General features: G+C 53.7%; 1 protein-coding gene across 1 annotated transcript in view; it reads left to right on the top strand.

Moving 5' to 3' along the window:
* Positions 1–7,767: 7,767 nt before the first annotated feature.
* Positions 7,768–14,299, top strand: part of SLC1A5 (solute carrier family 1 member 5) — an 11,454-nt gene continuing 4,922 nt past the window's right edge. The window contains exons 1-4 of the mRNA XM_081807161.1: positions 7,768–8,940; positions 12,076–12,118; positions 12,509–12,556; positions 13,438–13,604. Coding sequence (XP_081663287.1) covers positions 8,384–8,940; positions 12,076–12,118; positions 12,509–12,556; positions 13,438–13,604 — 815 coding nt within the window. The 5' untranslated portion in view covers positions 7,768–8,383. The remainder of the gene's footprint in view (positions 8,941–12,075; positions 12,119–12,508; positions 12,557–13,437; positions 13,605–14,299) is intronic.

The raw sequence follows: 14,299 nt of genomic DNA, 5'->3' as shown, positions 1-14,299 counted from the left end.
GAGACTGCTAAGAACCTCTACACTCCCACCAAAGGAGTGGAATTCTAGAAGCAGCAGGGCTGATCATCTTCAGGGCTGGTCCCCTATATTCCTATTCCCCTCTCCTTCTGGGGGATGTGGTAGGATTTTACTTCCTTCCATTTTTACCTCAGAGCCCAGGAATCTGTATGTTAATATGCAAAGGAAGCTTTTTTTTTTTTTTTTAGGATTTTATGTATTCATTTGACAGAGAGAGACAGCGAGAGAGGGAACACAAGCAGGGGGAGTGGGAGGGGGAGAAGCAGGCTTCCCATGGAGCAGGGAGCCCGATGCGGGGCTCGATCCCAGGACCCTGGGACCATGACCTGAGCTGAAGGCAGACGCTTAATGACTGAGCCCCCCAGGTGCCCCGCAAAGGAAGCATTGTGATGGAAGTGTAATAAGACTCCATGAGGACAGGGCAGAGTGCCCTTGGCCACCACTGTGTCTGTGGCAGGACCCAGCACAGGGTAATTGCATGATTTAAACTAAAGCCTTTTTTCCCCCTGAAGATTTGACTTGATTTGATTTGATTTGATTTGATTTATATTTATTTTTAAGTAGGCTCCATGCCCAGCGTGGAGCCCAATATGGGGGTTGAACTCACGACCCTGAGATCCAAGACCTGAGCTGAGATCAAGAGTCAGGTGCTAGTCAGAATGGCTAAAATTAACAAGTCAGGAAACGACAGATGTTGGCAGGGATGCAGAGAAAGGGGAACCCGCCTACACTGTTGGTGGGAATGCAAGCTGGTGCAGCCACTCTGGAAAACAGTATGGAGGTTCCTCAACAAGTTGAAAATAGAGCTGTCCTACGACCCAGCAATTGCACCACTGGTTATTTGCCCCAAAGATACAAATGTAGTGACCCGAAGGGGCACCTGCACCCCAATGTTTATAGCAGCATGTCCACAATAGCCAAACTATGGAAAGAGCCCAGATGTCCATCGACAGACGAATGGATAAAGAAGATGTGGTGTGTGGGTGCCTGGGTGGCTCAGTCCTTAAGCATCTGCCTTTGGCTCAGGTCATGATCCCGGGGTCCTGGGATCGAGTCCCCACATCGGGCTCCCTGCTCCGTGGGAAGCCTGCTTCTCCCTCTCCCACTCCCCCTGCTTGTGTTCCCTTTCTCGCTGTGTCTCTCTCTGTCAAATAAATAAATAAAATCTTTAAAAAAAAATGTGGTATACATATATGTGTGTGTGTGTATATATGTATGTATGTATATATATACACACACATTATATATATATATAATGGAATATTATGCAGCCATCAAAAAATGAAATCTTGCCATTTGCAACCACGTGGATGGAACTAGAGGGTATTAGGCTAAGTGAAATAAGTCAATCAGAAAAAGACAAGTATCATATGATCTCAATGATACGTGGAATTTGAGAAATAAGACAGAGGATCATAGGGGAAGAGAGGAAAAAATGAAACAAGACGAAACCAGAGAAGGAGACAAACCATAAGAGACTCTTAATCTCAGGCAACAAACTGAGGGTTGCTGGAGTGGAGGGGGGTGGGGGGGATGGGGTGGCTGGGTGATGGACATTGGGGAGGGTATGTGCTATGGTGAGCGCTGTGACTTGTGTAAGACTGATGAATCACAGACCTGTACCCCTGAAACAAATAACACATTATGTGTTAATTAAAAAAAGTCGGGTGCTTAACCGACTGAGCCACCCAGGGCTCCCTGAAGATTTTATTTTTAAGTAATCGCTACACCCAATGTGGGGCTCAAACTCATGGTCCCAAGATCAAGAGTCACATGCTCTTCCGACTGAGCCAGCCAGACGCCCCTCCAGCTTCATTTCTTGGCACTTTCCTCCTTGAATTTTCCACTCCAACCAAACAGAACTATTCTTGGTTTCATAAATTCCTCACCTCCAGGTCTTTGCCCTTCCTGTGTCCTCTGTCTTTACCCGTTCCCTCTTTCCTTTCCTGGTTAGCTCTGACATCCTTCCAAATTCAGCTCAGATGCCCCCTCCTCCAGGAAACCCTCCCTGACTTCACTTCTCAGACTGGGCTTCTCCCCTGGGCTCCTCTATCCCAGCACTTCTCACTTGGGGTCGTCACTGTTTGTCTCCCCCACTGGACTATAAGGCCAGGAAGACAGGAGCTAGGCCTGTCTCAGTCACTGCCGGGACCCCAGTGCCCCTCAGTACAGGGCCGGGCACCCACTAGGTGCTCAGAAAAAGTTTGCTGAACACACAAATGCAAATCTGAGGGAGGAGAGGCTGCATCGCCTGGAAGCTCCTGATCACAGGTCTGATGGAGAAGGCTGATACCCCGAAGTTAACTCAATCCCACCTGCTGTCCGATACCCAGTCCTCTCACGGAGGACACCATTCCAAACAATACCCATTTCACAGACAGCGAACTAAGGTCAGGAGGGTCCTCCATGCTCTGTGCTGTCCAGATTCCACACTGCTCAGCTCAGCCTTCTCCTGGCCCCTCTCACCTCCTTCCCAGAGCCCCAGGCCTTTTCTTTTCCGAAGATGAAATTCCTGAAATTCGAATCTGGGTAGGAGGTTTGGCTGAGCAGAATTGGTATACTTTCCTCTGTAAGCGGAGGAGGGAAGGGGGTGGGACACTCCTGGCCAATCCTGGACCAGACCCTCAAACCTTCCCCTCTTGGCCCAGGCCCACCCCACACTTCCCGAAAGTTCTGGGATTCTGGGCTCCCCTGAGTCTTCGAGACTCCTCCCTCCAACTTGCCTCCCCATCTGACACCCCTGTGCTTGAAATGTGAGAGCAGCAACTTTGTGAAGGCTGGCCTCGGCCGGTGTTGCCCACGGAGCCTGGGCCACTTCTCCATACCCAGGGCCCTGATTACCGGGAGGGCTGCCAGAAGCTTCCCTGCCCCCAGCCTGGCCACCTGCTGGCACAGCACCTGAAACCAGCACCAGCTGTCGGGTCCCACCTGCTGCCCTCGCCCAGTGACTCCAAGGCATGAACATTTCTGGGGGGGCGGGGGGCGGGGAGCACCAGCCTGTGAGTTTGTATCTAAGGGAAAGTGTGGAAGAAGCCTTTTTTACTTTCACCTTAGATAAAATGTTGATTTCCAGAAGTCATCACAGCTTAAAATACCAGGAGGCTGCAGTTTGCCCATTACCAACCAAAGCACTTCGTACACATGAACTTGGTTCATCATCCCTCCCTGATCTCTGAGGCCAGACGCCATCATCGCTGTCTCACAGCTGAGTAAACCACGGGGCTCACGCTGAACCACAAAGCCATGCTTTTCTTTCTAAAAGCCACCACTTCAAGCACCTTCTGTGGATTTTTTTTTAATTTTAGATTTTATTGGGGCGCCTGGGTGGCTCGGTTGGTTAAGCGACTGCCTTCGGCTCAGGTCATGATCCTGGAGTCCCGGGATCGAGTCCCGCATCGGGCTCCCTGCTCGGCAGGGAGTCTGCTTCTCCCTCTGACCCTCCTCCCTCTCATGCTCTCTGTCTCTCATTCTCTCTGTCTCAAATAAATAAATAATAATTAAAAAAAAAAGCCACAGGCGCCTGGGTGGCTCAGTTGGTTAAGCGACTGCCTTCGGCTCAGGTCATGATCCTGGAGTCCCTGGATCGAGTCCCGCATCGGGCTCCCTGCTCGGCCGGGAGTCTGCTTCTCCCTCTCCCACTCCCCGATTGTGATCCCTCTCTCGCTGTGTCTTTCTCTGTCAAATAAATAAATAAAATCTTTAAAAAAAAAAAAGCCACAAAAAAAAATTTTAGATTTTATTTATTTATTTGAGAGAGAGAGCGCTCTTCTGTGGATTCTTGCAGAGATAGTCAATGCATTTGAGACAGAGGCTGTTCAATATTTGTTTTTCCCCACAGATGATAGGGTACCTCGTCCTCTACACCCCCTCCTGCACCTTGTGTGTTCCTCTTTAACAAATTTCTTGACATCCGATTCATTACTGAAACCTGCCCTCCACCCAGTTCCTCATCTGTCTCATTCTATTTGATGTCTCTCTGTGTTCTGTTCCGTGGATGTGGTTTGTTGACTGATTGAAGGAATGAATTACTGGATAGACAGATGTCCAGCTGAAGAATTTGGACTTTATCCCAAGGGAAGCCACTCAGAGGGTGGGGTGACCAGGTTAGAGCCATGCTTGGGAACGTTCTGGGCTCTTTTCAACTCTGGGGCTTTGCACGTATGGCTCCCTTTGCCTGGAATACTCTCTCCCTGGGCTTGGTCCAACCCTTTGCTATCCCAGCTGGGATGTCCCCTCCCCCAGGAAGGCCTCCCTGACCCCCAGGTTGGGTCAAGCATCCTTTCTGGCCTCCCCATCCCTGCCCTGGTCACTCTGTGTCATCACCTTCTGGGGGTGCGTAGTCTCCCTTATTTTACCGTGAGTCCCCAGAGGACAGAGCCAAGAATGTATTGGTCACCGGCACCACCCATCACAGGCCAAACATTGAGCTCAGAATAGATGATGGTCCCTTCAAAGAAATGCCTCTGCTTGGGGAGGAGCCAACCGCAGGGGTAGCCATGGTGTCCCATAGGGGTGGAGGGCACAGGCTGGGGTCAGAGACACCTGAGTTCAAATTCCCTGCCTAGGTAGGGGGTTTGGGCTACAACACACCTCATGTCCCCAGCTGCTTCCAAATCAGTAAAAAAGTAGAGTGTAAGGTCTCAAGGATTAGTGGAGATAAGATAATGTCTCTCTCTCTCTTTTTTTTTTTTAGATTTTATTTATTTATTTGACAGAGAGAGACACAGCGAGAGAGGGAACACAAGCAGGGGGAGTGGGAGAGGGAGGAGCTGACTCCCCGCTGAGCAGGGAGCCCGAGGCGGGGGCTCGATCCCAGAACCCTGGGATCATGACCCGAGTCGAAGGCAGACGCTTAAGGACTTAGCCACCCAGGTGCCCCGAGATAACATCTTTTCAATAACAGCATTTCAGACAAGGTGGACGCCTCTCCTCCTGCCGCCTCAAGGCTTTACACCTGCTCTTCCTTTACCCTAGAATGTTCTTTCCGTATTGAAGGCTCCTTCTTGTCATGCAGGTCCTGTTGCAAATGTCACTGCCTCAGAGTGGCCCATCCTGACCACCCCACCTCTTTGCCATACAACACTTCAGCTTTCTCCAGAACATACCCTCTGGTAGGCTAAGGTTATTTCCCTGTCTCCCCTTACTAGAATGCTGGCAAGGAGTTTTGTCTGTCTTTCTTTCGTTCTTTCTTTCTTTCTTTTTTCCTCACTGCTGAATCGCCACCCACTGAACAGCACTTGGCCCTTAGGAAGGGCTCAAGGAATATTTGTAGAACAAATAAAGTGCTCAGGGGGGCGCCTGGGTGGCTGAAGTTGTATTCATTTAACAAACTCCCGCCCAGCTCCCGTGTGCTTGGTTGTGTGCTAGAGAGTGTGGGCACTAAATCTACACGGTGGGTACCCACGACATGAGCGTAGGGGGCTTCCTGAAGTAGTTGAGGATGGGAGGACTTGGGAGGGGAGAGACACCGAAAGGAGGTCCACACCACATTCCAGTGTGCCTGGGCGACACGTCTTCAGAGCCTGGGCAGATCTCAGCTTGCCTGGCACCAATGCTTGAGATCCTCCAGGATGTCACCAAAAGTTCTCGAAGCCCCTTCCCAAGTGGGTCTGGGGCTGGGGCTGCAGTGACCAGGACGGAGAGCTTACCACCAGGGCCCAGCAGCCCCCAGAGCTGGTCTGAGCCCAAACCATGTTCTCCAATAACAATAACAGCAATTACAGGAATAGTACCAGTTAACTTTTTAAAGGGCTGACCTGCACCCTATCTAAATGCTTTAAACATATGATCTCCTTTGATCCTCACAGCACTCAAGGAGGTGTGATCTATTCTTCTTCTTCCCATTTTATAGGTGTAGAGACTGAGACTCACAGAGGTTGTGACTTGCCTGAGGCTCCAACAGCTGCCTCGGGAGGACGCTTCTGAGGTTATCACTGTCTACAGTCTTTGAGCAAATGCCAATGCGTGAAATGTCCTCGGAGAACAGGACAGCTGGGGAAGGAATTAGGATTTCTTTTTTTTTCTTTTTTAAGATTTATTTATTTATTTTAGAGAGAGAGGGAGAGCGAGCACGAGCGGGAGGGCCAGAGGGAGAGAGAATCTCAAGCCGACTCAGCACTGAGTGCCGAGCCCCATGTGGGGCTCAATCTCACGACCCCGAGATCATGACCTGAGCAGAAACCAAGAGTCAGATGCTCAACTGACTGTGCCACCCAGGCACCGGAAGGAATTAGGATTTCAGCACTGCCAGGAGGAGTAGGGAATCGTGAATGGTGACTGATTCACTGGAAACGACTCAAATGACCAAGAAGGAATTTAGGGAGGCAACCCAATAGGTAGGGTTAGGAACTTGGGAGGCAGGCATGCAACTCCCAGCCTCCTCAGGTGTGGCCTCAAGGCACGTGACTTCCTCTGGCCCTAAGCCCCAGTTTTGGGCATCCAAAGAATGGGTATAATAGGGGGACCCACCTCACCAAGCAGTTATGAAGATTCCAGTGAAATCAGGCCTATGCATTTGTCAAAATCAACAAATGGCGCTTACAATCTGCATTTCATTGTATGTGTATTTTACCTTAAAAGGAAAAAAAGGGGGCTCTTGGGTAGCTCAGTTGGTTAGGCGACCAACTCTTGATATCAGAGTCCTGAGTTCAAGTCCCACGTTGGGTCATGCCCAGCATGGAGCCTACTTAAATATATATATATATATATATGGAAATATTTGGTGAAAGCATGTGTAAAATCATTAGCACAGTTGTTAGATTGAATTCTAATTTTTAAGGGGTGAATTGTGAATTACATACCCAGGGGAAAGTGGATTATAATCCTAAACTAAGAACTGCTGTTATTGATGTGTCGGGTTCTGAACTGGGAACATTTATTTAAAAACTTTTTATTTTATTTTATTTTTAAGTAATTTCTACACTCAACGTGGGGCTCCAACCTACAACCCCGAGATCAAGAGTCGCATGTTCCCCGGACTGAGCCAGCCAGGCGCCCCTGGAACATTTATTTTTTAAACTATTAACATTATTAAATAAATAACTCCATCTAATTTATTTATTTATTTATTTATTTATTTATTTATTTATTTTTAAGATTTTATTTATTTATTTGACAGAGAGAGACATAGCGAGAGAGGGAACACAAGCAGGGGGAGTGGGAGAGGGAGAAGCAGGCTTCCCGCTGAGCAGGGAGCCCGATGCGGGGCTCGATCCCAGGACCCTGGGATCATGACCTGAGCCGAATGCAGACGCTTAACGACTGAGCCACCCAGGTGCCCCAACTCCATCTAATTTAAATGTTACACCAATCCTGTGTGGGATGAGTTTTAATAATCTGTACTTTACATTCAAGGAATGTGAGTTCCGAGAGGCGACAAAATACCGAACTCAGGGCGGAGACACTGCAGGCTGGGTTGAGCCACCTGCGGCTCACTTGCTCTTTCTAGAGACCCTCAAGCGGGAGAACAGTTGTGGGTTACCGGCCCCCACCCACGTCCGGATGCCTTTGGCGGGAAAAAAGGTTTCCCTTCGACGTCCCGCCCCCAACCGGGCCCCGCCCCCGCCCCTCCGGTGCCCCCGCCCCTCGATATTGCTAGACTTGGTTAGTCGGCCTTCTATGGGTGACTTGGCCAGACTCTGGCCTCGGCCCCACCTCTCGCTCGCAGGAGGGCTCCGAACGCGCCTCAGCCAATCGGCGCCCGCGGTTCGCTCCCCGCCTTCTCAAGCCTCGCCCCTGCCGTTAATCCTGGAAGCTTCCGCTGAGTGGGCTCAGAGCCACGCGGCGCGCCCGCGAGCTTTCCCCCCGGACCCGCCGCAGTTACCTCCTAGGGTCCCGGACCCCCGCCTTCCGCTTCCTAGGGGCCTGGATCTCCTCTCCTGGACTCAAAAGCCTGGCTCCCCTCTTCCCGGATCTCTGTCTCCCGCCCCCTGGATTCAGGCTCCCCAGCCTCGGTTTCCAGGACCCCGGCACCCCGGATCCCTGCCTCCCGGATCTGCGCTACCAGGACCTGACCTCTTGAGGACTCTGCCGCTTGGACGCCTTCAGCCTTCCAGAGCCAAGGACCTCAGGTCCCAGCCTGATAAACTCCTGTATTCCCATCCCTGGGGCCGAGAAACCCAAGTGCTCCCAGATTTCCGGCGCCGGACACCACCTGGGAGAGCAGAGGAGCCTCAGCGTCCAGCTTGGGGATCTCAGACACCCCAGGAACCAAGGCGCTGTGAATTCCCAACTCCGGGGAACCTTCCAAAGTTCCAGCCTCCAGGCTGTGTTACAAAACTCTCCGTTCTAAGGAACGTCGGCGTCCCGGGAAGGAGACCCAAGCGCGCCCAGCTTCCAGGCGCTAAGCAACTCCGGGGCGTTCATCATGGTGGCCGATCCGCCTCGGGGAGACCCCAAGGCTGAGCCCACCGCGAACGGTGCCCCGACGTTGGTCCCTATGGAGGACCCCGGCGCAACAGGAGGCGGATGCGGCGGTTCCCGGGACCGGGTGCGCCGCTGCCTTCGCGCCAACCTGCTCGTGCTGCTGACCGTGGTGGCCGTCGTGGCAGGCGTGGCGCTGGGTCTGGGGGTCTCGGGGGCCGGCGGCGCGCTAGCTCTGGGCCCCGCGCGCCTGGCTGCCTTCGCCTTCCCCGGCGAGCTGCTGCTGCGCCTGCTGAAGATGATCATCTTGCCGCTGGTGGTGTGCAGCTTGATCGGCGGCGCCGCCAGCCTGGACTCGAGCGCGCTCGGCCGCCTGGGCGCCTGGGCGCTGCTCTTTTTCCTGGTCACCACGCTGCTGGCGTCCGCGCTCGGCGTGGGCTTGGCGCTGGCCCTGCAGCCGGGCGCCGCCTTCGCCGCCATCAACGCCTCGGTCGGGACCTCGGGCGCCGCGGAAGAGGCCCCCAGCAAGGAAGTCCTGGATTCGTTCCTGGATCTTGTGAGGTCAGACCCCGCCCGCCCGGTGGAGTCGGTGGGGGAGGGGGGGGGAAGGGGTGCCTCAGCCGCGTGGGGAGGGGACGCGTGTTAGGGATGGCGGGAGTGGCCACGTGAATCGGAGAGGGCATCCCCGGGGCCTGAGGAAGACAGGACGGGGTGGTGAGGGATGGTGATCGTGGCCCTCTGAGGGTCAGAGTACAGCGGGTGAGGACAGAGCCCTGGGAAAGGAGGCTTCTCATGTGGGCGCCCGGGGACATTAGCGGGGACCCTACAAGAAGGTGATTGGCGAGGAAGTCTTATAGAGGGAAGAAGGAGTAATGCTTGGGGGAGTTTGGGGAGGGAGGGGACATAGGAGGGGCTCCTGGGAGGGGAGAGGATCCTGGGCGTGAGGGGGGGCTTGGAAGGGGATTTGGGGGCTGCTAAAGGCCTCAGGATAGGGCTTCTGGATCAAGATTTGAGTCCAGGGTCAGACGGCTTGTAACCCCTGGGTGAGGAGTCCGAGGGGGGATCAAGAGGAGATCTGACTGACCTCCAGCCCCAGGGCTCCCCACACTACGTGTCACCGGGACATGACCAGGTTTTTTTCTCAGCCTCCCTTCCCGCAGTTTCCCTTTTATATGTTCCTGCTAAACCCTGCCACCTCCGAGACTTTCAGTTCTATTTCCTCCTGTCTGGGGAGCCTGTCTGGGCTTTCCCTCCACCCCGCCAAACCCACATGAGGCTGCACAGAAGGGGGCCAGTTAGAAAGAGAGCAGACTCTTTTTCTTCTGATCTCTGCTCCCCACCCAAGAATGGCTCTCCCAGCTTTGAGGAGGGCAGACCCCTGGGTTGCCTTTGGGGCCTGCTGATTCAGTGTCTCCAGGCTGGTTGGGGACTTCCTGGAAGTGGCGGGAGGAAATGATGAGTCACGGAATTGGGTTCTCCCAGCTGCTTGGGGTATCCGTGACGGCTGAGATGAGAGACTTGGGGGCGGGCTTGGTGTCTAGAAGTCGCAGTGGGTGGGCACCTCCTGGCTGGGGGAGATTAGCAGGGTCCTGACCCAGCCCTGCCGGGCCTGGATGGGTACAGGCCTTCTGGCCAATGGGCACACCCATTCGGAGGCTGTTGATGTGCACAGCCCTCCCCTGTGTGCCAAAATAGAAGGAACTGGCACTTGGCCAGCTCCTCAGAGACTTAGCTGGAACATCTCAGAACCGCACAACTTTTTTTTTTTTTTTTAAAGATTTTATTTATTTATTTGACAGAGAGAGACACAGCGAGAGAGGGAACACAAGCAGGGGGAGCGGGAGAGGGAGAAGCAGGCTCCCCGCAGAGCAGGGAGCCCGATGCGGGACTCGATCCCAGGACCCCAGGACCATGACCTGAGCCAAAGGCAGTCGCTTAACCAACTGAGCCACCCAGGCGCCCAGAACCGCACAACTTTATAGGCAGTTGGGCCACAGCTGGACACAGACACTCAGCCACAGCCGCGGCCTCTCACACTGACACATAGCCTTACACCAGTTTTCACACGTGCACTCACACACACACACACACACACACAGGATACTAAGCATCCCTTTGTACAGCCACTCACGGATGCCAAGGACCACACCAGTACATCGAGCGTTGCTCAAACATCCATGCTCAAGACTCCATACACACCAACACCATCCCACGGATCTGAACACTAACCCGCACCCCCCACCGGATACCAACATTTGAGCAACATCATTGGGTGGAGGGAGGACACCAGAATGCCGGGTGGTTAGAACTACGCAGCCGGCTGGCTGGGTTCAAATCCCAGCTCAGCCACTTCCTAGCCAAGGCAAGTTTCCTTCCCTCTCTGTGCCTTGGTTCCCTCTTCTATAAAATGGGGACCAGAGGATTGTCGTGAGGACCAAATGAGTGGATTTAGGGGTGCCCGGGCGGCTCAGTCGGTGAAGCGTCGGACTCTTGATCTCAGCTCGGGTCTCAATCCCAGGGTGGTGAGTTCAACCCCCGCGTTGGGCTCCGTGTTTGGTGGGGAGCCTACTTATTTATTTATTTTTAAAGATTTTATTTATTAGAGAGAGAGACAGAGTGAGAGAAAGAGAGCACAAGCGGGGTGAGGGGCAGAGGGAGAAGCAGACTCCCTGCTAAGCAGGGAGCCCGACGCGGGGCTCGATCCCAGGACCCTGAGATCATGACCTGAGCTGAAGGCAGATGCTTAACGACTGAGCCACCCAGCCGCCCTGCGGGGAGCCTACTTAAAAAAACAAAAAATTAAATAAATAAATGAGTGGATTTATGTCAAGCACTACAAGGACTGTCGTCCCCACATTTGCTGTAATTTTCGTCCCACTCCGAGACATGCTCGCTGGGGTTTACCACACACTGCTGCACAGATACACATTCATGACACACAGCCATCCCTTGTCACTCTGTCTTGCTACCTCTCTCCAACACACCCAGATCTTCCCCATACCCTGTGACCCACTCAGCCCGGGCCCCAAGGCCCAAGCGTTTCTCAGCCATCCAGGAGGAAGTGGCTGATGCAAGATGCCCAGGGTATTAAGTTTGCTGCGTGGGGTGGAGCTGAGGCCCTGGGTGACCCTGCCCCAGCCTGCCTTGGGAAGCCAGTGTTCCTCACCTCCTCCAGTCCACAATCCCTCGGGGCTGGCCGGGGCTAGCAGGCCAGCCTGTGGGGCCCTAGGAGGCCAGCTCAGACTCCCCACCCCCTGGAAAAGTGTGCGGGCCAGGGCCCAACTCTGCCAGGCCACAGCCAGCCTGAGGCCTAGGTGGCGACCACACTTGGTGCCAACGGGGCCTCCAAGATTCTTCCCATCCCAAGAGGCCAACGCAGCCCCTCATACACATTCCCCTCCCAACCTCCCCTCCCTCCCCGGGGTATTTATTTATTTATTTTTTTAATTTTTTTTTTTTTTAAGATTTTATTTATTTATTTGCGAGAGAGAGAATGAGAGACAGAGAGCACGAGAGGGAGGAGGGTCAGAGGGAGAAGCAGACTCCCTGCTGAGCAGGGAGCCTGATGTGGGACTCGATCCCGGGACTCCAGGATCATGACCTGAGCCGAAGGCAGTCGCCTAACCAACTGAGCCACCCAGGCGCCCCTCCCCGGGGTATTTAATAACGTGCCCCCCTCCGTGTCTGTCTCTGCAGAAATATCTTCCCCTCCAACCTGGTGTCCGCGGCCTTCCGCTCAGTGAGTCCTTGGGGTATGTCCCGAGGGGTGGGGGGCGGGCTGGGAGGGAGACAGCCAGTTGCAGCCCCTGGGTGCCTGCTTTTGGGTGGTCTCTGAAACCCCTCCATGCCCCTCACCAAGACAGGAGAATATGGGTTCTGAGCCCCTTCTGGGTTCTAATTCTAGCTGTGTCACCCTGGGCAAGTGCCTTTGCCTCTCTGAGCCTCGGTTTCCGCCTCTGGAAAATGGGCACATGGTATGAAAATCCCTCCTCAGTGGGGTTACTGGCAGGATGCAAGGAGATCGTGTTTAGGGGTGCTTAGGGCTGGCTTGGAGCACTGTTAGCGCCAGGAAGGGGTGGGGGAGCCTCTGTGGCAGTTGATGCTGACTCTTGCCCACCCTCACCTGCAGTACAGTACCTCCTATGAAAACAGATGGATCAATGGAACCAAGGTGAAGGTGAGAGCAGGGGAAGGGGAGTGGGGCCCCATCCCTCGGCCCACTGCGGGGGTTTTTCCATTTTGTTCCCACCCCAGCCTTTGTTTGCCGCCCCCACACCGGAGGTCTTCTGACATTTGGTGGTATTTGTTTTATACTCTCTGCAGCCGCTGCCCAATTTCTATCTTTTCTAGTCTCTCCATTTTTGCCCCTTTCTTCTCCCTCCCCGGTGCAGGCTTCTTTTCTGCCCCTGGCTCCCCTTCTCCCACCTACCCTCAGCCTGGTACGAAGTAGTCCTTCCAAAGCACAAACCTGACCCTGTCTCTCCCCTACCCAGAGCCCCTTTATGCTCCCTAGTGCCCTCGGAAGCAAGCCCAGGCTCCTTGCCACATTCCATGGGACCCTGCGAAGTCAGGCTTCTGCCCAGCCGCCCACCCAGCCTCATGTTTTGACTCTGGCCGGCCTATTCCAGCCACAGTGGGTTTCTTTCTGCTCTTTGAATGCCCAAGGTGCTCTCATTTCCAGACGGTTGCACATTGTTTCCCCTCTCCAGAACCTTCTACCACCCCTCTTGACCTGGTTAATCCTCCTGTTCTCCAGCTCTCAGCCCCTTCCTCCACGAAGCCCTCCCTGATTCCCCCGCCACACCACCTACCAAGCTGCCATCCTCCCTCAGTTCTGACACTCCCTTGGGTTTCCCTATTCCAATCACTCTGAGTGGTCCCTGGTGACAGGTCTATTTCTCCTGGACTTGGACTGTGAGCCTTGGGAGGAAGGGACAAATGAGCTCCAGGAGCTGTTTTGTCCACGTTGGGTCCCAGCAGGGCCCAGGACAGGCCCTTAGTGACTGTTCAGGTTGACCGAGCGTCCTCCTCCCATCCCAATCTGTTCCTTGCTCAAAGGTGCCCATTGGCGATGAGGTGGAGAGTATGAACATCCTGGGCCTGGTGGTATTTGCCATTGTCTTTGGTGTGGCTCTGCGGAAGCTGGGGCCTGAGGGAGAGCTGCTCATCCGCTTCTTCAACTCCTTTAATGACGCCACCATGGTGCTGGTCTCCTGGATCATGTGGTAGGTGGTGGTGGGGGGGGGATGTGGGATGGGGCAACCCTCCATCCAGCCAGATGGCCTGGATTCACACCCAGCATTGACCATCCCCTGGCTATGTGACTTTGGGCAAGTGATCCTACCCTGTCTGTGCCTTAGTGTCTTCATTATAAGATGACTATGTAGTATTCCATGGGAGCTGAGACTGACGCCAGCACCTTCTGGATCCTCCTGGAAGGTGACAAAAAGCCAGCCAAGCTGTGGCCACAACTTAGCGAATGCATCTCCATTGCAGAGATTTGAATGGGATCAAATGTCCGAGTTACCATGAAGATGAAATGAGTAATAGGTGGTCTAGGTAAAGCACTTGTAAAGTGTTTTAAATGTCTAGCGCCTCCTGAGCATTTACTTACTGTTAGCTATGATCACTATCATTATGACTTCCCACCTGGATGCCCTATAACAAGTGACTTAGCTCGCTCTGCCTCGGTTTCCCCATCTGGAAAATGGGACTGACAGCACCAGGCACAAATGAGTGTGAAGTTCTTGGGACACCACCTGGCCTATAGCATGTCGACAGTAAACAGTATTGGCTAATATTTATCAGATAGTCACTTGTATAACTTCTGGGCTCATCCCACTGGCCGGAGCTTGGGCATTTGGCCAAACCTAGCTGCACAGGTGGCTGGCCAACGGGGCCTTTCTTCTGCTACCAAAGA

Source organism: Leptonychotes weddellii, chromosome 16, assembly GCF_054177405.1.
Source record: "Leptonychotes weddellii isolate Sample4059 chromosome 16, ASM5417740v2, whole genome shotgun sequence".
NCBI lineage: Eukaryota > Metazoa > Chordata > Mammalia > Carnivora > Phocidae > Leptonychotes > Leptonychotes weddellii.
This window is presented reverse-complemented; position numbering and strand designations above follow the sequence as displayed.